Source organism: Tachyglossus aculeatus, chromosome 9 (genome assembly GCF_015852505.1).
Source record: "Tachyglossus aculeatus isolate mTacAcu1 chromosome 9, mTacAcu1.pri, whole genome shotgun sequence".
NCBI classification, from domain to species: Eukaryota; Metazoa; Chordata; class Mammalia; order Monotremata; family Tachyglossidae; genus Tachyglossus; species Tachyglossus aculeatus.
This window is the reverse complement of record NC_052074.1, coordinates 24,295,856-24,322,274: the sequence shown is the minus strand read 5'-3', so window position 1 is coordinate 24,322,274 and position 26,419 is coordinate 24,295,856. Positions and strand designations below refer to the sequence as shown.

Sequence of the window (26,419 nt, the reverse complement as noted above, 5' to 3'; positions counted from 1 at the left end):
GACAGAAGCTAATCAGGTTGGACACGGCCCACATGGGCGCTCACAGTCTGACTTCCCATTTTACCCACAGAGAAGTGATTTGCCCAAGGCCACGCGGCTGACAACTGGTGGAGCCGGGATTAGAACCCAGGTGCTTCTGATTCCCAGGCCCGTGCCCTATCTACTAGGCAACACTACCTCTCAATTGATCTGCTCCTTCCCAAGAGAACAGCCGATCGGTGAACATCACCAGGGCATGTTTTCCTTTGGAATGTAACTTCCTTGTTACATCAGAACCGCGGAAGTAAATTCAAATCGACTGCTATTGCCATTTCCAAATCTGAGCTGAGTCACAGGTACCTTGGTGCTGGGTCTGCAGACAGAAGTGGGTGATTCACATCTGTAAAATCCCAAGCGAAAGTACCAACAGACCCCTTGCTTAGTCATCCTTTGGAAGCTGGGTTCATGAGCTCTGTAAACTATAATAAGGGATCTAGCTTTTTACCATCCCTTTATTACTTTCTAAACAGTACAAATTACAGCTCTAAAAATAACTTCATCTACGTAAGTGAGTCACTTCACCTAACAAGCTCCCACAAGTTACCCAGCTAAATCTTAATATTTACTTGTGCCGGTACAAGTCCTGCTGTCATTAATCAACTTTTGAAACCAGAATTTGGTGGGGATGGAGAGAGGGTGGAGAGGAGGAGGATTCTGTTAGATATTCCAGAGGAAATGTGGTTTTACCCTTCTCTTTTCAAAAGACAAAAGACTGCATTTTACTGTTCTCAGTTGATGAAAAACTGTCCTGGGGAACTTCTCTCTTCAAAAGACAAAAGTCCCCCAGGACAGTTTTTCATCAACTGAGAGCAGTAAAATATTAAAATCTAGGTTTCAGTCAACTCAAACATTTTGCCATTTTCTCCAATGATTTGATATATGCCCCGCTGTCCTGGAAAGCGGGCGTTGGGACCCCCACAGAACCTCACATTATGGAAAACTCATATTCTAGTTCTCCTCCCAGCATGACCTACTGGACAGAACACGGGGCTGGCTGTCAGAGGATCTGGGTTCTAATCCTGGCTCTGCCATCTGCTAGCTGTGTGACCTTGGGCAAGTCATTTAACTTCTCTATGCTTCAGTTGCCCCAAATGCACAATGGGGATTAAATCCTACTCCCTCCTAGCTAGACCGTGAGCTCCATTTGGGACACAGAGTAAGCCTAACAAATACAGCAACAACAATAACACTAATAATAATAATAGTAAAAATAATAAAAATAATAATGTCCAATGCCATGTGTGCACACATTTCCTTCCAACACCACATCCTGCTGTATCCAGCAGTCAGGCACTGTGGGAAGAACATTGCCTAATTCTGCTGCTGTGCTCTATCCGACGCGATCTGGCAGAACTAAGGGCATTTTGAGGAACGGTAGGCATCTGCTCCCTTGGGCATAGGGGCAGACCACTTGACTCCAGGCTCCCAAATAAGCTGGTGGAGATAACCAAGAGGTCAAACATATATTAAAGATCCTACTCTCGTTTTTTAAAATAAATACAAATAATAGAGTCTTGGCACACCTTAGCCAAGGATCACTTTAAATTATACAGATTTCTCAAAGCTGTATACTCATAGATTGAGAAGCGGCGTGACCCAGCGGAAAGAATATGGGCCTGAGTGTCAGAGGACCTGGGTTCTAATCCTGGCTCTGCCACTCGTCTGCTGCGTGACCTTGGGCAAGTCACTTCTCTGGGCCTCAGTTCTTGCATCTGCAAAATGGGGATTCAATACTTATTCTTTCTCCTACTTAGACTGTAAGCTCCTTGTGGGACCTGTTTATCTAGTATCTACTCCAGTACTCAGTGCAGTGTTTGGAACATACTAAGCACTTAACAGACACCACAATTATCATTGTGGAGAGAAGCAGTAGGAGTAGAAGCAATGAACTGATAACTCAGAACAAACTTCTCTCTATGGAAATGGCTGCCCAAGTTGTAACTACTCTTGTTTGCCTCAGATCAACCTTAATGGGCATATAAGAAAGCTGCATGGGAAAAAACCCCATCAACAATCTTTTTTCCTGAGAAATGACTGCTGTTGAAAATAATCAGTGGGTTACTGATTATTAATATTAATATTAATAATAATTAATTATTATTAATAATAATATGTGGGTTACTGTACTATTTTTGGTCAAGGAAGACCTAGAAATCCAACCCCATAGGTAAATACTTAATCATTAAATGAAGGCACATTATTATTTTTCATCTGTTGTGGGCAGAATGTACTCTACACTGTTCCCGGGATAAAAAAAAAGGCTACGTCCTCATGGAGATCACAGTTTCATAACAGGAGAGGTGAATTACTGTAATGGAATATGAAAGGAAAACTTACGAAACAACCTGAAATACACCTAGTCCTCTGTATAGGGTGAAAAGGCTCTGATCTACGATGCTGTCAGAATGAGCATCTCTATTTAAACGTAAAAAGGATTTGCCAGTGTTGTTCGGGAGTCTCCCTTGAGCAGATGAAAAAGTGTGGCAAACATTTCCTAGTTTCCAGTGACATTCTAAAAGTCACTGAAGGCATAATTTGCCCAAGTAAAAGCCCTGGAAGTTTGTTATATAGTACGGCTGCTCACTTCTCTCTGCTTTCAACCCTCTCCCGTGAGAGGAGAGTGGAAGACAGGAAGTCTCTGGCTTCTGGGTATGCCGAGCGCTGCCGGCCCTTTTGACTTAACATTCACGCTCGGTGGAATGTTAGCACAACTTTCCCGAGACTCCCTGTGGACAGCATTTGACGGCAGCACCTCCACCTATCCACTGGCTCCCCAATCCATCCTCAGCTAATTCATGAAGAGCAGCAGCCTGGGATAGGACCTCTCCCTTATTCCGCCAATGGGCAGTTCAGACCTCTCCAGCTGTCGTCATCATCATCATCAATCGTATCTATTGAGCGCTTACTATGTGCAGAGCACTGTACTAAGCGCTTGGGAAGTACAAATTGGCAACATATAGAGCCAGTCCCTACCCAACAGTGGGCTCACAGTCTAAAAGGGGAAGACAGAGAACAAAACCAAACATACTAACAAAATAAAATAGAATAGATATGTACAAGTAAAATAAATAAATAGAGTAATAAATATGTACAAACATATATACATATATACAGGTCCACCATGGCCACTCTAACTCAGTTCCCTGCTCTATCTACAAACTTTCCACCAGCCCTTTTCTCACTTGGAAGTATCTTCACCCTTCCCATTCTCCACCTCATATTCCATTCCAACATCTCACAAACTACTCGGTGTACCTCGATCTCATCTACCTCACCACTGGCCACTGGTCCACATCCTCCCTTTGGTCTGGAACTCCGCTCCCTTCATATCCGACAGACCACCACCCTTGCCACATTCAAAGCTTACTAAAATCCCCTACTAGACCCTCACTTCCCCTGCTCCCCCCATCCTACCTCCCCCTTGGGCTTGGATTTGTACCCTTTAAACACTTGATATTCACCCCACCCTCAGCCCCAAGCGCATATGTACATATCCCTAACTAATTTTAATATCTGTCTCTCCACCTAGACTGCAATCTTCTTACGGGCAGGGAACATGGTTACCAACTCCACGGAAATGTACTCTCCTAAGTGGTTAGTATAGTGCTCTGCACACAGTAATGCTCCATAAATACAACTGATCGATCGATTGATTTATTCATTCATTGTCCTCCACCCCTCTAACCCTGCTGTCAAAGCATCTAAAATTCCTAATCCATTGCAAAAAAAAAAAAGAGTGATTCTTTTAAATTCTCTACAACTTCCATGACTCCGCGAAAGACCACTGCTCTAAGAATCAGAAGACCTGGGTTCTAGCTCCAGTCCTGTCTAGAGCTGGCTAATATGGGCGAAGATCTCACATGCACTAAGCAATGTGCTGCACCTTGCTCACCTCCTCGCTTTTTAAAATTATTATTTGTTAAGGGCTTATTATGTGCCAGGCACTGTACTAAGCATTGGGGTAAATAAAAGACGGTTAGGTTAGACACAGTCCACATCCCACAGGGGACTCAAAAGTCTTAATCATTTTACAGATGAGGTAACAGGTACAGAGAAGTTAAGTGACTTACCCAAGTTCAGGCAGCAGACATGTGGCGGAGCAGATTAGAACCCAGATCCTCTGATTCCCAGGCCTGTGCTTTTTCCACCAGGCCACTCTGCGTCTCAACTCACTTTTTGCATTTGATGCCCCTTTGGGCACATGGCTGGCAGGCTCAAGAGAGGGAGTGGAATGGGGCAAGCCACTAGAAGGATAATCAGTTTCACCGCACAGGTTCTCGTCCTCAGGACCAATGCTCGATCAGTGTTCCTGATAGGACATTCCACCTTCCACCCTTTAGCCCCGACGGAAACCAACAGCTCTCTCACAAGGAGGTCTTTTGTCCTCAGACACTTCATGTTCTAACAATAAAAGCTGGGACTAGGCCTCCTCCTCCTCTTTCTGCACTGTCAGCATTAGGGGTTTCATCCCCAAATCTATTGATTGGAGGTTTACAGCACCTGCCAATTTTGCCTCAGCACTTTTGGCTGCAACTTCCCTCCCGCCTCCTTAAAACTGGAACAGAGAAAGAAAGGCAGGCAACCAACTTGCCCAACCATATGGGTAAACTTCAACATCCAAGCTAATGATGCTTCTGAATCTCTTCCTCCCAGCTCCTCGCCCTACTCACTTCTATGGACCACCAACTCTAATTGCTTCCCTGATTACTGCACGGGCCTACTTTCTATGCCAACGGGGTTCTAATTGAAAAATGAATCTGCAAGTTTTTCATTTGCTTTTAACAGGATCTAAAATATTGGGAACGATAACATCACTAGTGCATGACCACTTCTGATGGTAGATGGCAGAGATTCCTTGTGGGATTCAGTTTGAGCTCATAAGGTAGGACACCTCTAAGGGGCAAACTTGGTCTGGGGTTTCCACAAGATTTGGGGTTGTGTTGGGGCAGCAGCGGGCTTAGTTTAGATGGGTTCAAAGTGGATTTGCCCAGTTGAGCACCCTCACAGCCTCCCCACAGAAACTTTCGTCTCCCCTCTGGCTTTGGGGGTTTGAAGCTGGGAGGGCAATGATCTGAAGGTGGGAGTTCCACCTCACATGGGAGGAAGTTTCACATGTGCACAGCTGTTCCCTGGACTGCTGAACTTACACAACTTAGTGACCCTGGGCCAGCAGCTCAGAGGTGGCAGAACTTCCCTGAAAGGCAATGGAGTCCCCACTTCCCCCTTTTTTAATGGTATTTCATAAGCGCTTACTATGTACCAAGCACTATACTAAGCACTGGGCTAATCAGGTTGGATACAGTCTCCGTCCCACATATGGCTCACAGTCTTAACCCCTATCTTAAAGATGTGATAACTGAGGCATGGAAAAGTCACATGACTTGCCCAAGGTCACGCAACAGACAAGTGGCGGAACCGGGATTAGAATTCCTTCTGACTCCCAGTCACGTGCTCTCTCCACTAGGCCATGTTTTTTAGTGTGGAAGTCCACTGTTTGGAATTATTTGATGCAGCGGGAAGTGGCGCTGGTGATTCAGTGGATATCTCCAGCACAACTTGGTACTGGCCTTAACCCCTGTTCAAGGTGAAGGAGAGGACGGAGTCAAAGTTCTGAAAATCCTCCAGGATTTCAAGTGGGTAAATCATTTTTCCCTTCTAGCCCCCAACTTCAGTTCAGTGGCCCAGGGCAGTTCATAAGAAATGACCACCAGATTCATCTCCCAACTATTCTTTTTACACATCTGCTGCTTCAGACATGATTTACATACCAGCTCTCTGTGCAAATATATTGATTGGCCTTAGAAAATACAAATGAGTGGGATTCAACAATGATTTTGCAGAACTGTAGCATTTTAGGACAGTACTCTGCTATTACATCTTATAATTCCTACTAGGGTGGACTCATTTATTCCTTTGGAACTAATATGATTTATGATGCCTTACTTGGTAATAATTAGTCTGGTGATTATGTTTAATTAAGCAAATACAGCAACAGCCAAACGTGTAAGATAACATTAAACGAATCACTGAATCCCTTGGGTGGATTGATTGCTTTAGCTCAGAACAGTAGAAAAGGAAGCTGAATTTGGTTGGGTAATAGCATCTGAACCAATGTCTTTTTTACCAAAAAAAACCCAACCCCAGAACAAACAAAAACCCCCCACAAAACCAAAAAAAAATCCCCAAAAGATACCTCCGATAACTGTGAAAGTCCACCTTTCCAGAGATGGTTCTCTTGAGCCAATTTATAAGTTTAGCCCCAGAGAGAGAACTGGAAGGAGGAATACATCAGGATGATGCATTTTCCTTTCAAGTATTTTCATCACTGTTTATCCAGTACTGTTAATCTGATTAGTGCTGGGATCATCAATGGGATTTATTGAGCACTGACCACGAGCAGAGCACTATACTAGGCACTTGGAAGAGTACAATACAACAGAGTGAACAGACACATTCCCTGCCCACAGCGAGTTTACAATCTAGAGGGATAGTATTTTAGGTAATTATTTATATCGGTAAACAGCTTGGATTTCTTTTTTACTGCTTCTAAGTCCTTGTTTATATCCATAAGTCTCTCTTTTATGAGCTTTAAGCCTCTAACTTTATAAGATGGCAGATAAGGTAGAAAGCTTATTAAACAAAAACTCCACCAAGATGACAAATAAAGAACTAGGAGTGGTCCCATTTCATCTCGTCTCCACCCAACTTTTGGACAGAAGCTGAATTTCCCATTCACAAAGGATTTGCCTGCTGTCTAGCAGGTGACTCTAATATTTCGAGAGCGGCTGGAGTGCAGAAGACTGGAAGGAAAACAGAATGAAAGATCAGTTCTGGGTTAAACGTTTCTCTGAAATGAATGATTCTGCACGAGCAGTACTGAAAGTTCCTGGGCGGCCCCAGAACTAAATTCTCCCTGTTACTCTAACATGCCCTGATATTTATCTATGGCTTGACTGATCATATTTTTCATTAACAGCAGTCCGTTTGGTTGGAAAGGTGGCCTGACACTCTTCACTGTGACTCCCCCGGTATGTATTGAGCACACAAAATCTCCTGCAGTGGGTGGGGAATAGAAATACAGACTACTTCTGTTTTCGAAGAAAGAACAGCAACAAAAGAGCATTCTTGATTACTTCCAGACAGTCCACCCACAGGAGATAAGTGATGTACTGAAAAGGTTGTAACTGTGGGATCATGATGGTTTTTTCTGAGGTTTTGTTTTGTTTTTGACTCAGTCTAAACCGATGTGAAGTGTTTAATAGGTATGTTGGTTGCCCTGGATGTTGGTTGCATGCACCTGTGGAGATAACTGCATAGCAATTACATCTTTTTACAAGCCTCTGCTTTTGTTCTTTGAAATGTTACATTTGGTCGTTTCTGTAGGCACAAGATACTTTTAAAGCGACAGCGGGCTTAATAAATCAGAAGTGTACGAAGTGCCTTTTATCTTAAAGGGTCCCAAATTCGGGATAGGCTCCATCCAGCTCTGCTGAAATATAATCAAGTCTGGTGTGGAAATGGGGGCGTGGGGACTAGAGAGAGGAAACAAAAAAAAACAAACTACACCCCATCATTCTGAAGCTGCAGTTGAAGAATTCTAGGGAAATTGATTCAATTGAAACTTCAGAGGGAGTTTAAGGAGAGTTGAGTAGACCCAATAGACACAGGAAGAGATGATAAGATACCAGTTTGGCACCCTTAGAAAGGAACCTGGGGCACTTTGTCATACTTTTCCAACTAGACTACATATTAGCCTTCTCGCTGGTCTCTTGAGCCTCTTCCCTCTTCAGTCTAAACTATGCTCAGTGACCCAGATCATCTTTCTAAAATGTAATTCAGCACACGTCTCTCACCACTCTTCAAAAACCTTCCATGTTTATCTATTTCTCTCTGCGTCAAGCAGAAATTCCTGATCGGTGGTTTCAAGGGACTCGAATCAGCTTTCCCCCACTTGCTTATCAATTCTTCACTTGTACACCAAACTACAACCGTTTTCCTAATCCTCTTAAAAACCTACCTTCTCCAGGCACCATGCCCCAACAATTAATCTCAGGGCATTTCTAGCCAAAAAAAAACCAAAACAATTTTAGCACTTACGTGGAACAGAATTCAAATGAATTTAAAATCACGGATGTGACATTTCCAGTCTTTTCTCCCATTATATGAAGTTTGTAAACTAAACAAATTCATGAAATGCAATTATCACTATTCACTGCATTTGTTAAGTGCTTACTTTTTGACTAACACTGTGTTAAGTACATGGATAGTGACTCAGACTCCTCACTGAACCTCGATCTTGTCTTTCTCGCCATCGACCCCTTACCTACATCCTCCCTCGGGTCTGGAATACCCCCAGTTTTCATATCTGACAGACTACCCATATCGTATCATATTTATTTATTTATTTATTTTACTTGTACATATTTATTCTATTTATTTTATTCTGTTAATATGTTATGTTTTGTTCTCTGTCTCCCCCTTCTAGACTGTGAGCCCACTGTTGGGTAGGGACGGTCTCTATATGTTGCCAACTTGTACTTCCCAAGTGCTTAGTACAGTGCTCTGCACACAGTAAACGCTCAATAAATACGATTGATTGAATGAATATCATATCATATCCACTCTCCCCAACTTCAACATCCTACTAAAATCGTAACTCCTCCAACAGGCCTTCCCTGACTAAGCCCTAAATTCCCTATCTAAACCCACTGCTTCGGCACTTGGGTCTGCACCCCTTAAATATTTTGATAGTCACCCCTCCTCCAGCCACGAGGTGATTTCATGTAGGGTGATGAGATTAATCTGGATCAGTTCAGGAGTTACCAGTTGTAGGCATATTGTTTGGAAGAATCCCCCTTGAAAAGCTGAAAAACAGAAATGATCCTTTTGTGGTGGTTTTCTGTGATCCCCGGGATCTCTGGGATAATGGAAACAATGACTGATGTTGAAGTAAACTATCTTTGAACATTACAGAGTGTGTAGACTCATTTGTTTACTTTGTGTCGATTCCACTGAGCCTGCAGTCTAAGACTATTCACCTCCCAAAAGAACTTTTTGAAGTTTCCCGTTCCCTTTGGTGAGAGAAAAACCGTTCATTATTTCATTCTGTAAATACAGTGCTCCATCTCTTTCCCACTGAATATGTTTTTACCTTATCATTCACAAGTTGTGGTAGAACAGTTTGATCTGAGGGTTTTCATTACCCTATTCTTACAACATAATGCAGTTGCAAAGCCATTCTGTGTGACTTTGGTCAGACCACATTTCATTTCCGAGGTCTCGATCAAAAAGCAGGGATTTAAGCAAACATTTTGTAAATTCTTCTAATTCGTCTCCCGTAAGAGACAGTTCATAGCACAAATGAGGTTTCCAGTAGTTTGGCCAAATGGGACAGGAGAAAGTCTAGGCTCTGCCAGAGAAGTTGAAGATATTTTGATTTCCACTGGGAAGGGTTTGAGGGCCCAAGCACTGAGAAGGGGCTTACAAACCAAAAGCAGTCACCAACACTATATGACCTTTAAGATATAAAAATGTATATTTTACAACATCTCACCTACAAGGATGAATGGAGAAATCTTCCAGTTTTTTGGGATCCTAAAGCTCAACAGCTCAGAGCTCAGAGAAGCTCAGAGAAGCAGCGTGGCTCAGTGGAAAGAGCCCGGGCTTTGGAGTCAGAGGTCATGGGTTCAAATCCCAGCTCTGCTGCTTGTCGGCTATGTGACTTTGGGCAAGTCACTTTACTTCTCGGGGCTTCAGTTCCCTCATCTGGAAAATGGGGATTAAGACTGTGAGGCCCCCGTGGGACAACCTGATCACCTTGTATCTACCCCAGCACTTAGAACAGTGCTTTGCACATAGTAAGTGCTTAACAAACACCATCATTAATGAATTAATTAACAGCTCTATCCGAAATTAGACCTCCCAAGCATTATTAAGGTCGCATCTCCTCCAAAGAGGCCTTCCCCAAATAAGTCCTCATTTTCTCAACTCCCCCTTCTGTGTCATCTATGCACCTGAATCCATGACTTTGGGTCATTTGATATTCATCTCACCCCCAGCCCCACAGCACTTATTTACATATATTTAAATTATACATTAATTATGTATTCATATTACTATCTGTCTCTCCCTCTAGACTGTAAACTCATTATGGGCAGCGAATGGATCTAATTCTGTTGTATGGTATTCTCCCAAGCATTTAGTACAATGCTCTGCACACAGTAAATGCTCAATAAATAGCATTGATTTATGTACCTGATATTTGTTAAGAATACCTCACCAACGCTATTGATAAAACTGCTAGCAAAACCAAGCATAATTGCCTTCTATGAGAAGTCCCAATCTCAGAGATATAGATAGATAGATAGATAGATAGATAGATAGATAGATAGATAGATGATAGATAGATGGTTTAACATCACCAGAGTTTACTGGGTCTGCAATTTGGTAAGAAATTTAATTCAGTATTGTTGTCCAACTTTCTGCTAATCTCCCCAGAGTCAAACTGGTCATCTTCATTTTTTCTCTCCTCTGTCCACAGGTTCATTACTGGACAGTACCTTGCTTAGGTAGCAGAATTTGTGGACAGCATCAAAATCTAAATTGCTAAAAAACTCCTCATTCGTTGGGGTAAGGCTGGTACATTCATTCATTCAATCGTATTTATTGAGTGCTTACTGTGGGCAGAGTACTGTACTAAGTGCTTGGGAAGTACAAGTTAGCAACATATAGAGACGGTCCCTACCCAACAGTGGGCTCCCAGTCTAGAAGGGGGAGAATAATCTGGATTTGGATTTCCTTCCTAGCACCGTGCTGTTTCCGTAAACTGATTTACAATGCATGACTCTGCAATTGATTCCTGATCAACCTCATCTCCTCCTATGTGTGTGCCTCACGGGAGCAGAGTCATCAGGATACAACAGTTCCTAGATGACTGTCACAAAGACATTAAACAAGGCTGAGTTGGGCCCAACCCCTTGGTGGATTGAAGCAGAGATCTTTCCCCACAGCCCTGGACCACTGTAGCCTCAACTTTTTTTATTTTATTTTTATTTTATTTTATTTTATTTTGTTAGTATGTTTGGTTTTGTTCTCTGTCTCCCCCTTTTAGACTGTGAGCCCACTGTTGGGTAGGGACTATATATGTTGCCAACTTGTACTTCCCAAGCGCTTAGTACAGTGCTCTGCACACAGTAAGCGCTCAATAAATACGATTGATTGATTGATTGATTGATTGAATCGATTGAATTGATTGTGGGTGAACCCCTGTGATCTACAACAGCAGCAAGAGGCCACTGGGAGACTGTAATGACCCCAACACAAAGAATACATTAGCATCAAAAACTCAGGTAAAGTTACTCATGAACTATATCACTACCACAAAAGTTAAGCCTGGTTAATGACTTCCTCCCAGTGAATGCAGCAGGGCTTCACGGAATGCTAATTTCTCTCCTTAAGATTTATATTTGAAAACACATGATTAAGTCTTAGAGCCCAAACCACTAAAATAATAGCGCTCATGACCTTTCTTTGATCTGATAAACTCAGTTTAGAAACTATTTTAATCCAATAATTAAGTCTAAAAAAAAGCCATATCGTATTTTAGGACGGGTCTCAAAAGCATCCCTCGCCTCAAACTACCTGTTCACCTGATGTGGAGTTAGTTCTCTTTCAGCATTTAAGTTCTTGGAAGAAAAGGCATCACTGGAGTGCATGATTGAGTTCCCAAGCTGCACAATTCAATGAAAACAACTAACATGCTAGTGAGCCACACGTTAATAACTTGAGGATTGAACATTTGATTTAAGAGGTCGAGAATCAAAATGACTTTAAGGAATTTGGTTTAAGAAAAAAGGAGTTTCATAACTAGGCATACAGAGAGAAAGACACACACATACATGCAATCTTTCACTTTTAAAGATGATTGGTGGGTGTTTCCCAAATCTACTTCTCCAGCTCTGATCCCTTAACTATTCTACAACCCTGCATTCTTTTTGCTTCAAGGACTTCTCCACCTGGATATCCTGCTATCATTGCAAAGCCTAAAACTGAACTTTTCACCTTCCCACTAATTTTCACATCTCTGTTGATAACGTCACATCCTCCTTGTCCTAAAAGCCTCTACTCTTCAGGAAAAAAGGTGAAAGAGCTGAAGTGGCATCATATATATGATGTCATATAGATATATAAGATGTCATATAGTGTAATTCAGCATACCTGAATTATTCTGCATTCCCAGATCACACTGCACATGTACTGGCACTGACAGAAACCAAAATGTGCATTTTTGCTTGGGCATGAGGGGGCCTCTTGCAGTGCCCCCTCAGCAAAGGAAAAGGATTCAGTTGTCCCTTTCCTTTCCTGAAGTCCTAGTCTTGGGATGGGAAGAGGGGCGGGTGCCTATTTTTAGTTCGCCTTCTGCTCAGACCCTGATACGTGGGGGTTGGGGTCGGGGAGAGGAGAAATGCCTGCGTGGGTCTTGTTTCCAATCTGAATGGAACCTAACCCAACGTCCCTTCTCCCAAAGGGTCCCTTCCATTCTGATCTCCAAGTGGAAGGGGAGCTATTTTAGCCCTTCTTCCACCAAGAAATTGACGCTGCAGAAAATCCATCGTCTATATTATCTGGGAGAAGAAACAGCACTTCCGTTAGTACAGACTGAATTTGATATTTATTCTAAGGCAAAAGTATCTGTTTTCAATTATTAGGTTTGGAATGAACTCCTATGCCTCCCTCAACTGTTCCTCAAATGAGTCCTGCTATGAAATTCTGATTATTTCTAAAGAGCCATTTTTATATCAGTGGCATTACATATTGTCACGAGCAATCATCCATATTCATCTCCGCTCTGCTGCCTCCCACCTCCATGGAAGTGAGAGGGAGAGTGGAATAGGAAAATTCTGAAGGGAGATTCCATCTTCCGCTGCCTGTGCTCTGCTCTTCTGCTCTGTACTCAAGTACAATCCTGGCTACAGAGTCCAAATTCTTTGCGCGGTGCTGATTCGTCTCCCCAGGTCTCTGAGGAAGGTTCATTCATTCATTCATTCAATCGTATTTATTGAGCACTTACTGTGTGCACAGCACTGTACTAAGTGCTTGGGAAGTACAAGTTGGCAACATATAGAGACGGTCCCATCCACAGGGGCTCAGTCTGCATGTGAAGTGGGAGGCCTTAGCAATTATTTAGTTTATATGTTCACACTAAGAACCTAAAAGAAAAAAATTCAAGTTCTTAAGTGGATATTTTGAGTAGAATTATCTGGCTGAGAGGTTAACAAGGAGCAAATCAACCAGATAATTTCTGGGTTGCAGATCAGGCCATTGTACATGTTGAAGGTGGAAGACATTTTTGCTGGCTCCTGAATATATGCAGTCAAGATCATTTTTCAGGTGGGGGCCAAGAGAAGATGGAAAGAGTCTTATTCTTCTGGTGCCTCAGAGGGCAGTCATTAGTCCCTATCTCCATGCGAGAGAAACATTTTTCAAATACCAAGAAATTGGCAAGCTTTGACTGGCAAGATTTTCAGGTTGGCATTTCATTAGCAACCCACTAAGGATTCTACAATAAAACACATGTCTTTTCTATGGCCAACAGATGAAAGACCACATTGCTTTACTCAGGAAGTGAATTTTCCCAGGATAGCTTCCGCTACATCTTCAGCAAGCAGTAACTTTCACCCTGTGGCAGACTGAATATTCAGTAAGGCAACAGTAAGCCCGCAAACTCTGAACTGTAAGCCTTTGCGGATAGTTCACATGGATTAAGCAATTTCTCATAATCGAGGTAATTAATGATACTGAGTACTGATTTTTGTTGTTGTTGTTTTATCATTCTACAAACTATTCTTCGGTTTGCCGGCCTTGAATTCTAGCTTTTGTGGACCTCATTATTTAAATGAGTAGAGAAGCAACATGGCTCAGTGGAAAGAGCACGGGCTTTGGAGTCAGAGGTCATGGGTTCAAATTCCAACTCCGCCAATTGTCAGCTATGTGACTTCGGGCAACTCAACTTCTCTGTGCCTCAGTTACCTCATCTTTAAAATAGGGATTAAGACTGCGAGCCCCCCATGGGACAACCTGATCATCTTGTAACCTCCCCAGTGCTTAGAACAGTGCTTTGCACACAGTAAGCGCTTAACAAATACCATCATTATTATCAAAGTTGGAACACAAACGTCAGGTACTTCCTATTCACGGAAAATCAGTTCCACCAGGAACCGGAGGAGACCAACATAAAAATATTTACCAACATGGCAAACAGAATAAATACAACAACTGTACAATCGATCATACTTATGTACATAAGGTGCTGGGCCTCGGTATAAATAAATATGTAAATGCTACAGATGGTTGATTCTGGACTTGAGTTGGGTTTGGAGAGTTATAGGGAAAAGTTTTTGGGAGTAGGTGGCATTTTGGGAGACATTTCAAGGAAGGGAGAGCTATGGTCTGTCAGATTTTGGTTGGTGGAGTGAGTATGAGCGTGACGGGAATCATCATCATCATAATAATGACGGTATTTGTAAGCTCTTACTATGTGCCAAGCACTGTTCTAAGCAACGGGGTAGATACAAGATAATCAGTTTGTCCCACATCGGGCTCACGGTCTTAAGCCCCATTTTACAGATGAGCTAACTGAGACATAGAGAACTTAAGTGACTTGCCCAAGGTCACACAGCAGACAAGCGGCAGAGCCGGGACTGTGATTGAGGGAACAAAGGAGAGTTGAGAGTGAGCTACGGCTAGAAGGTTGGCTTGACGGGAACAAAGAGGGCAAGCTGGAGAGTAGTGGATGAAGTAGAGTGATGTGTAAAATGGTGGAGAACCTTGAAGCTGACTGTGAGGAGTTTATGCTTGTTGCAAAGGGAAACGGGAAGTTGTTAAAGTTAAATAAATTACTTATTCATTTATATTAATGTCTGTTTCCCCCTCTAAGCTCGTTATGGGCAGGGGATGTGTCAGCTAATTTTGTTGTTATTGTACTCTCCTAAGCACTTAATACAGTGCTCTCTGAACATATGATTGATTGATTGATTCAAGTGTTTGACAGTTCCTGAGAAGGACACAATTGACAGATACAATTCTGGGCAGAGGAGACTTTCAAAGCAACAAGAAGAGGTACCAGCATTCTAAAGTGATTGAGTTTGGCAGGAGCTGTCAAATCAGCAAATTACACTTTGTGGGGTTTCTTCATTGCTGACTGTCTCTGGTAACGAGAATTTACTCAGCTACCTCCAGAAACCTCACCGTTAGCCAGCTAGGGGAAAGCCCCACTGGACCTACATTGAAGGACACGCCTCAACCCAAGGTTTTTTAGTTGATGTGATCTTACCTCAAGTGAAAGTACAACCAGTAAGTGAACTAGGAAACCAAAAGTGATTCTGGGTGAAAAGAGATTAGATTCCTCCATAGAAGGGGTCAGAAAGGAAGAGTGCCGCTAACATAGTAGTATTATTAGTTATTTACTTATTAGTTGTTTATATAGAATTTCGTTTTCGCACAGGATTTCGTTTTCGGTTGCTATTAATTACCACAATCACACAAGACAGGTATTCACTTTTAGTTTAGCTTTCTACATGCATCGTAACTGAAGTCCAGTGAGGTTAAGATGAGTGATCTGCCCAATGTGACTCAGCTGAGCCACTTTGTTGGAGCTTTGGTGGGAGCCTTTTTTAAGAAAGCCATTTCACCCTAGAATAAGACAAAGGACCCAAAAGAAAGAGTGGTCCAACTAACAGAATTCAAGATGCCATTCTGCTGGTTCCTTCTAGAACTCAGCCCCTTTCAGAAATGGAACAAGAAAACTTTGATCATCCTTCTCTTTCCTCCCCTGAGTCAACCAGCCAGCCACTGTGGAAGAGGGATGGATGACTTATTTCTCGCCCTGCTGTGAAGCTGAAGAAGTGGCAGTCCCAATACCCAGGGTTTTCTAGAAATGTAGGTTTTCTTGAGCAGGGCAGCTTCTTTTCGCAAGTGTGACATGCTAGAGGCCACCTGGCCCTCACCTGATCTGGCTACTGCAGGAGCTGTGCCCTGTTCAAGTCACTGAGAGGAGAAGGAAGAAGGGGAAAATCAAGAAAGTACTGGAAAGGAGGAGAGAAAGAGAGGAATTTCTGAAATTGAACCTTAGACTGACCACGATTAGAAGATGAGAAGTCAGTGATCCTCTGAGGGTAACAGAGGTCAAATGCCCTGATTTCTCTTTTTAGGAGGCTTAACATCTTGTTGTCTTTTTGATGGGCAGTTCTTTTTGAGCTGCCTTGGGAACTTTTCTTTTCCGGGGAAATTGGATACAGAAAACTGGTATCTCCCCAGATCCGGAGCATAATAAGCTTTCATATTAGCTGTCTGGGTTGGGGTTTGGAGGATCTTGGCTACAACTTGATGGCTGATCCTCTCGCAGTGAATCATATTAAAAAGTTCCTGGATTCAAACCCTTGCCCCGAAATCATAAGGTAGGGATGACTCAATTGATCAATTAGGGGCTTTTAAACATCAGGGAACTGAGCAAGGGAGAGATTGTGATTCATCTACCAAGAGAAATTTGCATCATAGCATCAGTTGAGGCCATTTGCATTTATTTCTAATGAGGAAAGAGATGCAAATGATTGAGCAGAGGAGGGGCAACACTCCTATCCCGGGACTGGGGCCAGAGTTGCAGCCTGGAATTTGAACATCATCCTTACAGGCAACAAGATGTTTGAAGCCGAACACTGGAAAAAACTCCGCAGACATAACCTTGTAAACACCTTTCTGCAGGTATCTTCTCATATTCTCTATGGCTACATCTGAATTATGCAATTACTGAAGTAAGCAGAAACAACCCATAGTATTAAATGGTTCACTAATATAAGCCTAAGTACATGGATTTGCTTTAGATCATTTTGTGCTGAGGGCAAAAGGTTACTCACTGTGAACGAGAAAACAAAAATCTTTCCACATTAGCAGCAGGGTGAGTTTTGTGAAGCCTTCTGCATCGTATTCCACGACGCCTCTGAAGAACACAAGCAAGACAACAGACCCACCATTGATATCTTCAATCAAGCAATCCTCGGTAACAGCTTAACAGGGAAAGAACTAAATCTATGAGACCCATAACAAGATGAAGAAGATAACTGAATACTGTTAGGTTGCTAAATGCTGTGTGTCCTGGCATTTTTTCCAAAGTTCTCCTTGCATATGCTAAGCAATCTGGATAGTTTTATTGCTTTTGCAATCTTAATTAAAACTGAAAGGGTTTTTTTTTTGCAGCCCCCAGACTCCAGGTCAGTGGATGGCTGAATTAGCCAAGAACTACGGTTGTCTGTTCTTTTCTTTGAAACTTTCAGTGGGAGAGACTTCACAGTTTGGCTAAGTAATTCATTTCAATTTTTTACCACCCGGTGGTAATCGGGAAGCTCTTATTATGTGCATCCAAAATCTCACTCTTGGCTGGTTAACTTGGAGAAGAGTTGGCCAGCATTCTCCCACGAAGCCCTTCTTCTCTCTTGAAGACAGTAACTATGACCCTCTTCCTTGAGAAGCAGCCCAGTGGAAAGAGCTTGGGCCTGGAAATCAGAGGACCTGAGTTCTACTTGTCTGCTGTGTGACCTTGGGCAAGTCACTTGACTTCTCTGGGTCTCAATACCCTCATCTGCCAAATGGGGATTCAATACCTGTTCTCCCTCCTAATTAGACTGTGAGCCCCTTGCGGGAACTGATGATCTTTAACCTACCCCGGTGCTTAGTACAGTGCTTGGCATGTAGAGCTTAATACCACAATTATCATTATTATTATTTTCTCTTCTTTAGGCTACACAAACCCAGTTCCTATACTGTTTCTTCACCTAACCTATTTTCCAACACTTTAACCATTTTTGATGTCTTTCAGTGAATCCTTTTCCTTGTTTGAAAAATGCCTTCCAAACTGGATACAGTACTCTGATTAGGAACTGATAGATTATTTATTTATTTATTTTACTTGTACATAGCTATTCTATTTATTTTATTTTGTTAGTATGTTTGGTTTTGTTCTCTGTCTCCCCGTTTTAGACTGTGAGCCCACTGTTGGGTAGGGACTGTCTCTATATGTTGCCAATTTGTACTTCCCAAGCGCTTAGTACAGTGCTCTGCACATAGTAAGCACTCAATAAATATGATTGATGATGATGATGATGATCACAGGATGAATTCATGGCACTTGCATGTCATACTCTTATCGATGTATCCCCAGACTGGGTTGGGCCTTTAGAGAAAACTAACAACATTATATTTTTTTTATCTCATTTTCAGCTTCTCGTCCACTCTGACCTTCAGGTCTTTTTCAGTTGTATTTGTGCCCAGTCAGTTTTTCCCCAGTCTCCGTTTGGCTCTCAGTGGATTTCCTTGTACCTATCTCTCAACTTTCATCCTGTTTCGGCAAGATCGTTTTTCAAACTGGCCTAGATCACTCTGAATGTTAAGCCTGTTTGCCAAGTGTCAGCGACCTCACCCAATTTGAAATCATCTGTCATCAAATCAACTACGTTATTGATTCCTTTGCCCCGATTGTTAATAAAGATGTTGGATAATTCCGGTCCTGGGTCCAGTGCTTGTGGGCAACACCTCAACCTGTCCTCCTTATATTGTCACCAAGCTGCTGAGGTATCACTGGATGATATCCAGGTCTACCGTCACACCACAAGAGGACCTGGGTTCTAATCCCTTGCCTGCTGTGTGATCTTGGGAAAGTCACTTAACTTCTCTCTGCCTGAGTTACCTCATCAGTAAAATGGGGATTAAGCTTGTGAGCCTCATGCGGGTCACAGACTGTGTCCAACAGGATTATCTTGTATCTAGCATCTAGTTCCTCTCTCAGAGTCGCACCTGGAGAGTTTCCAGTACTCTACCAGCCTCAACTACAGGAGGGAGAGTCAAACAGAGGCATATTCATTCCATTTCTAGCTCGGGACAGTGGCTAGCGAGTGGAAGACAATCTGCTACAAGTTGAAGACAATCTGCTACAAGTTAAAACTCCCTTGTGCTGGGCAGCAGCAGCCTGGGAAAGAGTCGAGGGTGGAGACTCAAGTTTATTGTGCAGAAGGAGGTGATGGTAAATCAATTCCATATTTTTACCAAGAAAATATTATGGATCCATTACCAGAACGATGGCAGATGGAGGTGGGGCATTCCGGGAGAGATGAGTCCATGGCATCGCTAGGGGCCGGACACGACTCGACAGCATGAGACAACAATGAGCATCTAGTTCTGTGCTTAGATCAGTGCCTGGCAAATAGCACTTAACAAATACCATTTAAAAAACCCCCCAAAAACAATGCAGTTCATGTAATTACCAGCGATGATACTTGAACAGCAAAAACTATGCAGTATGTTCACTACCAGAATCTAATCTTTACAGAAATAATTTACCGCCTACGAGTGCTAAACTGTCGCTCTCATGGGGTGGGATAACTAGAGTTGGGTTTTACACCATCTTTGTTGCCTTTGATATCTTAATGATCATTTTACTAAAACAGATAAAATACTTTTATAAATATCATTTACTGGCAAATAAGTTAGAAAATACCGCTTTAAAAAGACTTTGTTGCAGGCTAGTAAGGCTAGTAAGTACTAACTTAGAAGTACTTAACAAGTACCAAATAAAATGTATCCCACAAATGTTATTCTTTTCAGTAGATACCATAGCTAATAAGGAACAACTTCCATGTTCCATTGATGATCATAATTATGACATTATCAGTTTCAGCTTAGAACACTCTGCTTCCCAATGAAACTGGCAATCTGGGTGTGATACAGTCTTTCTCATCTTTTGGTTTGAAAGATGATCTGAAACTGTATTTTCCTTGAATGCTCCCCAGTGGGGTTTTTTGTAGTGTAATACGTTTTCAAAGAAATGAGAGAGTTAAAAGCTGTATTCGAGACTTCCCTTTAGCCAATGCAAACAAAATTCAAAATTTCGGGATAATGGAACAATTCGGATTTTCATTATAATTTCAGTTCAGATGAAAACGTGTTTAATTCTATATTTAGAACATGTGGGCTCTTTCATTGCATAGTACACTCCTAGAGAGAAAAAAAATCTTCCAATCACAAACCACTGAGGCAATTCCTTACTTTACTTAACCTTAATGCATAGTTATTTTGTCACCAGTTAGCAGTTACTGCATCTACTCTGTGTGACAAATGAGCTCCGACTGGTGGCCTGCCTGGAGTTCTTTGCTTACCAAGATATAATAAAAATGATAATAATAATAACAGTGGTATTTGTTCAGCACTTACTATGTGCCAAGCACCGCACTAAACACTGGGGTAGACACAAGATAATCCGGTCCCACATGGAGCTTGCTAAGTAATAACACTAATACTAATAATGATGGTATTTATTAAGCGCTTACTACGTGCCAAGAACTGTTCTAAGCACTGGGGTAGAAACAAGGTAATCAGGTTGTCCCACATGGGGCTCTCAGTCTTAATCCCCATTTTACAGATGAAGTAACTGAGGCACAGGGAAGTTAAGTGACATGCCCAAAGTCACACAGCTGACAAGTGGCGGAGCCGGGATTAGAACCTCTGACTCCCAAACCCGTGCTCTTCCCAATAAGCAGTGCTGGAGAACAGGTACTGTAACCCAGTTTACAGATGAACGTCTCGGAGGTACAGAGAGATTAAGTGTCTTGCCTAAGGACACACAGCATGTAAGTGGTGGAGCCAAGATTAGAATCTAGGTCCTCTGACTCCTGGGTCCGAGCTCTTCGAAAGGGCCTGGTTTGCTCGAAATTTCTTCAAATGCAGCCTGCAATTCATAGATGTTTGTTAACTGAAATTTCAATTTTGGTACCTCTCCATATCAATCCTATTTATTGAGCGTTTCCTGTGTGCAGAGCACTGTACTAAGTAAGCGCTTGGGGGAGTATAATATAATAGAATTGGTAGGTAGGTTCCCTGTCCACAATGAGCTTCCCAGGCTCCTATGACAGGAACCAAATCATCCAACCCTAAAGCCTGGCAGTCATATAACTCCAAGGGGACTGTTTCCTTTCAGGATGGCAAAGGCTTGTTGCTAGACAGAGCACGGGCCTAGGAGTTAGAAGGGCCTGGGCTCTAATCTCACCTCTGCCATTTGTCTGCTGTGTGACCTTGGGCCAATCACTTCACTTCTCTGTGCCTCAGTTACCTCATGTGTAAAATGGGGATTAAGACTGCGAGCCCCAAGGGGGACATCATCATCATCATCAATCATATTTATTGAGCACTTACTGTGTGCAGAGCACTGTACTAAGCGCTTGGGAAGTACAAATTGGCAACATATAGGGACAGTCCCTACCCAACAGTGGGCTCACAGTCTAAAAGACATGAATTTTGCCCACCCTGATTACCTTGCATCTACCCCAGCTCTTAGAACAGTGCCTGGCATACGGTAAGTGCTTAAAAATAATAATAATGATGGATTAAGTGCTTACTATGTGCAAAGCACTGTTCTAAGCACTGGGGAGGTTACAAGGTGATCAGGTTGTCCCACGGGGGGCTCACAGTCTTCACCCCCATTTTACAGATGAGGGAACTGAGGCCCACAGAAGTGAAGTGACTTGCCCAAAGTCACACAGCTGACAATTGGCAGAGCGGGGATTTGAACCTGTGACCTCTGACTCCAAAGCCTGTGCTTTTTCCACTGAGCCACGCTGCTTCTCCAAGCACTTACTATGTGCAAAGCACTATTCTAAATGCTGGGGAGGTTACAAGGTGATCTGGTTGTCCCACGGTGGGGGGGGGGGGGGCTCACAGTCTTCATCCCTATTTTACAAATGGGGGAACTGAGGCCCAGAGAAGTGAAGTCACTTGCCCAAAGTCACACAGCTGACAATTGGCGGAGCGGGGATTTGAACCCGTGACCTCTGACTCCAAAGCCTGTGCTTTTTCCACTGAGCCACGCTGCTTCTCAAGCATGATATTTAAGAAATATCATTAAAAAAAAGTCCGGGCTTTTATTCTCATGCCCGCCATGAGCATCTCCGCACGCTCCAGTCCAGTTCTGACAGGAAGGTTGCTAGAAGCCGACTGGAGGTGGAGTCCTCTGCGCGACTGGGTAGCCTTGGAGAGACTGTCTCTGGCTGCAGACCAGCATCCAAAAGAGCTCATTCCAGCTTGTTTGTACATATTTATTACTCTATTTATTTATTTATTTATTTATTTGTTTATTTATTTGTTTATTTATTTATTTGTTTGTTTGTTTATTTATTTATCTATTTATTGAGCGCTTACTGTGTGCCGAGCACTATACTAAGCCCTTAATCTCATTTCCTGTATATATGTATATATGTTTGTACATATTTATTACTCTATTTATTTATTCATTTATTTTACTTGTACATATCTATTCTATTTATCTTATTTTGTCGGTATGTTTGGTTTCGTTCTCTGTCTCCCCCTTCTAGACTGTGAGCCCGCTGTTGGGTAGGGACTGTCTCTATGTGTTGCCGACTTGTACTTCCCAAGTGCTTAATACAGTGCTCTGCACACGGTAAGCGCTCAATAAATACGATTGATCGATTATGTAGGAAACCCGGTGAGGGGTTAGAGCTCCATTCTCTGGACCCAGTTCTCTGAAGAGTTTCCTGAAGTGGGAGAGCCTAAACTAGGAACTGGGCTGGCCCCCTGATGCTGAGGGTGCCGAGGATGGTGGCCCCACTTCAGGTGACGCTAGAAATTCAGTTTCCTGTGGGCTTCAGTGAATCACAGGCTTCAGAGACGGGCTTTCAAAAGTTTCCTGGAGTAAAGGTGGAGCGACTCTTCTGAAAAGCATAACCAGGGTCCGCGCTACCGGAAAATGAAAGGAAAGGAGGACTTCCCAGTGAACTTACGTTCCAAAGTGACTTAGGAAAGCTGCAATGTACTCTCTTCTTTTATGATAGCCCTGAATAACATACTGCACCTGAAAAAGATAAAAGACCCGAAGCTGTAACATGCCTAAGGGATAATACCGACATTTTATAAAACTCCTTCTGTCACCGAGCATTTGTTCTAGTAAACATTGTTTAGCCCTGAACTCCTAAGCTGTGCATCTTCAGTCAGGTCACCTTTAAGGACTAAAAACACATTTTTATATCACGGCTTCATTCTAGGTGGAAGAAAGAGGAATTTCTCTTAAAAAAGCAACTTGTTTGTATTGGCTAAAGCAACGGTGAATTTCCGTAGCTGACAAATGTGTGTGCTGAATTATTTGAAATAACCTTGATACAATCAGTGCCGAGAGCGACGTACTCAGGGTAAAACAATTCTATTTATAAAATAGGGCTTATGATAATTTATAAAAATAGTGCTTACTTTGCAGGCTTTGTGTGGGATCAGAAATGTTATTTTGGGAAAAGGAAAGCAGATGATAAATCTGCTCAAGTCGTTTTGTTTTAAAGGGGATGAGAAGAGTTGTGTGTGCTTTAAGATTTTAAAACAGAAAATCATTTTAACAGAAACCCACAACCAAACTGGACACAGATAGACTGCAGTTTAATTATGGAAATTCATTTCAAAAGATTGTTTCTGAAAGCCACCATGCATTAACCTCATTTGTGAAAAGGCAAAAAAAAAACCAACCTAATTAAAAAAGACAAGCAAAATTAATGAAAGGGAACTAGATAAGGAAAACAGGGTGATTCTTGTGTTTCTGGAAAAACTTGCCCTATATTTTTACAAGAAAAATCTGACTGGAAATTAGTCTCAGTTGGAAAGTTTAAAAAGACTTCTATTCTCAGTATTCCGGTACTAAATTTGTCATTTTTCCAAGTTTCATGACAAAAACTTGAGGGCGAGGCTAAACACCAGAATCAAAATAGGAATTCTGCAATCAACTCATGTTTTGCCCCTCAGCTTTCAATGGTTCTGACTTAAAAGTTCTAATCTTTAAATTCCATTTTCAAATGGAAACTGCTCCACCCCCAATCATTTGGGTAGTTCAATAATAAGGAAAAGGTGATGAATGGGATCAATTTCTCCCCATGTGCCTATAAATATTTGAGAGAAGTATGATATATTCTTGTCTGCAGTCATCAAAACAATAATCCCAGGTTTCTGAGATTACAGAAAGGCTATCGGTAAAGCGGAGAGCTGGAGGATAAACCTAGGTTGATGAAAGAAGCAAAGAATTCATTCAATCCTATTTATTGACTGCTTATTGTGTTCAGAGCACTGGACTAAGCGCTTGGGAGAGTACAATGTAACAGTAAACACAGAAGAAAGTGAAAAGGTGGCGTGAAAGATGAGATCAGAGTTGGGGAGAATGAGAAAAAAGAGTTTTGAGTGAGAACAAGGCCACTAGTGTGGCCACATAAGCAAAGTAATCTAACGGTCAGCAACCTCGATATAGACAGAAATCAGAACCGATTTCCATAATCGCTGTGGAGAAGCAGCGTGGCTCAGTGGAAAGAGCCCGAGTTTGGGAGTCAGAGGTCATGGGTTCAAATCCCAGCTCCACCACTTATCAGCTGTGTGACTTTGGGCAAGTCACTTCACTTCTCTGGGCCTCAGTTCCCTCACCTGTAAAATAGGGATGAAGACTGTGAGCCCCCCGTGGGACAACCTGATCACCTTGTAACTTCCCCAGCACTTAGAACAGTGCTTTGCACATAGTAAGCACTTAACAAATGCCATTATTGTTATTATTATTATTATTTTAACACCATGGAGTGAAGGCGGATTTTGTAAAAACCACTGGACTGACTTTGGAGGCCCTCCAGATGATCCCTGACTTCAAAGAGTTGTCCAGCAGATGTACTGAGACATTAGTGAACAAATGTGAGAAGCAGTGTGGCTCAATGGAAAGAGCACGGGCTTTGGAGTCAGAGGTCATGGGTTCAAATACCGGCTCTGCCACTTGTCAGCTGTGTGACTTTGGGCAAGCCACTTCACTTCTCTGTGCCTCAGTTCCCTCATCTGTAAAATGGGGATTAACACTGTGAGCCCCACGTGGGACAACCTGATCACCTTGTATCCTCCCCAGCGCTTAGAACAGTGCTTTGCACACAGTAAGCGCTTAACAAATGCCATCATTATTATTATTATTATTAGTGGATAAAACACGAGCCTGGGATTTAGAAGCACCTGGGTTCCAATCCCGACTTTGCCACTTGTCAGCTACATAACCTTAGGCAAGTCACTTTACTTCTCTGTGCCTTGGTTCCCTCATCTGTAAAATGGAAATTAAGACTGTGAGTCCCCAAGTGGGACAAGGGCTGTGTCCAACCTGATTAGCTTGTATTTACCCCAAGATTTAGTACAGTGCCTGACACACACCGAGCACTTAACAAATACCATTAAAAAAAAATCAACAAATAACAAATGAACAGATGAGTGCATAAGAGAGTAGAAGTGCCTGGGGTAAGGCCTGACTGGAACAGTGGAGAAGATTAACAGTGGAGGGAATGCCTTCTAGGACAGGTGATATATTAGAAGTGTTTTGAAGGAGGGGAGGGAGGAGTTTTGGTGAAGCTGAGGAAGGAGGATAGGGGACAGCAAAGAGAGGAAAAAGCAAAACATAATGTCCAAGTCAACAAAGAAGGAATTAGAGTCAGAAAGTCAATCAGTCAATGGTATTTATTGAGCTCTTACTATGTGCAGGACACTGTACTAAGCATTTGGGAGAGTACATACAACAGAATTTGCAGACCCGTTCCCTGCCATTAATATGAATAAAATTATATTGTTCAGGAGACGAAGGGATAGTTGTTATTTGGGTGAAACTTCAAGCTGATGATTTGGATTCTGAATTGGGAATGATATCAAAAGCAGGTATTATCGCCACCATGTTTTCCAGAATGCAACAGAGGGCTGAAAAGCTCCCCAAAGATTAAAACAGAAAATGAAGTTGGCTGTACTCACCTTGTTGGTTAGTAGCTGGCACACTTGCGGGACATAATCAATTAGACATCCTCCTCCTGGAAAGGCTGGGATGTGAAGAGCAGAGGAGCCTCCAAGAGCACTAAAAAGTAAAACATAAACCATATGATTAAACAGGTCACTAAGGTTCACGTGATTTAAGAAGAAATCAGCCTAATTAAGTCCAAAAGACTTAGGATCAATTGACAGAAATGGTGAGGAGAACCTCCACTCTGTAAGAAGAATCGCCACGTCACAATGTGTTTCAAGAAACTCTCTGAACATTTATCGACTTTTATAATACGCATCAATCAATGGTATTTACTGAGCACTTAATCTGTATGGGGTACCGGAGACAGGACAATATGACAGAGTTGCTAGACATTTCCTGCCCACAACAAGCTTACAGTCCTAGCAGATGAGCTTTGATGATTCATTTATGATGTACCCTCCTTCCACTTTTAAATTGACTGGCACAGGACCACTATGACTTTACTTTCACCTATAACCTAGAGAAATACTTCAATCCAACTGAATT

The 26,419-nt window shown here is 42.3% G+C and overlaps 1 protein-coding gene and 1 non-coding gene across 2 annotated transcripts in view; one reads left to right on the top strand and one right to left on the bottom strand.

Annotated features, from left to right (window-relative positions):
- The window catches only part of BABAM2 (BRISC and BRCA1 A complex member 2), a 359,856-nt gene that overhangs the window by 49,017 nt on the left and 284,420 nt on the right, over nt 1-26,419 (bottom strand). Inside the window, exons 8-10 of the mRNA XM_038751295.1 lie at nt 25,885-25,984; nt 22,875-22,945; nt 16,950-17,032 (exon numbers count right to left, since the gene is read on the bottom strand). Of these exons, the coding sequence (XP_038607223.1) occupies nt 16,950-17,032; nt 22,875-22,945; nt 25,885-25,984 (254 nt within the window). The remainder of the gene's footprint in view (nt 1-16,949; nt 17,033-22,874; nt 22,946-25,884; nt 25,985-26,419) is intronic.
- On the top strand, nt 18,865-19,003 carry LOC119932686. Its single transcript, XR_005452427.1, has one exon. It is a non-coding gene; the product is annotated as a small nucleolar RNA SNORA7 (small nucleolar RNA).